This window comes from Cystoisospora suis (assembly GCF_002600585.1).
Source record: "Cystoisospora suis strain Wien I chromosome Unknown contig_9878, whole genome shotgun sequence".
Classification (NCBI taxonomy): domain Eukaryota; phylum Apicomplexa; class Conoidasida; order Eucoccidiorida; family Sarcocystidae; genus Cystoisospora; species Cystoisospora suis.
Window position 1 is genome coordinate 1 of NW_027162652.1, and position 493 is coordinate 493.

The window sequence follows — 493 nt, forward strand, 5'->3', positions numbered from 1 at the left end:
ACCAGGGCTGCAGCCCCAAGCCCCGCGGCAACCAGAAGCTTCTTTGTGCCACGGAGAGAGGAGTGTGAAGCGGCAGCCGGTCTAGTACTCCTGGGTCCCGATTCCTCCTCTTCTACAGGAGCATCCGCGCCCGTCACCGAAGTAGGTGGCCCAGCCTGAGAAGTATCCTCCACTGTAAGCACCTCCGTACCCAACACTACTGGTCCCTGCCCCTCTACTGCCGCACCAGGTTTCTGCGGCAGCGCGTCACTCCGAGACGCCCCCACGCAACACACAGTTACAGAGTTGAATCTCCAGCCCCATGACAGAGAGACAACCAAGATGAGAACAACCGCAACGAATTTCTTGCCACTACCTGCCATTTGTCCACAGGTGGAAGCCGCTGGCGCCCCTCGTCAATCCAGACACTCGTACACAATGCTAGACTGCCGGCGGCGACGGCTAAAACTGGCCTTGGAACAGCAAATAACAATGGCAGTCGATGTCATTGAGG

The 493-nt window shown here is 58.2% G+C and overlaps 1 protein-coding gene across 1 annotated transcript; it reads left to right on the forward strand.

Moving 5' to 3' along the window:
• Positions 1–78: 78 nt before the first annotated feature.
• Positions 79–456, forward strand: CSUI_011141 (uncharacterized protein; the record flags this gene model as incomplete). The annotated part of the gene is made up of 2 exons (XM_068071242.1): positions 79–141; positions 373–456. Coding segments are annotated over 2 exons (147 nt in total), but the record flags the coding sequence as incomplete, so codon positions are not given.
• Between the last annotated feature and the right edge of the window lie 37 nt (positions 457–493).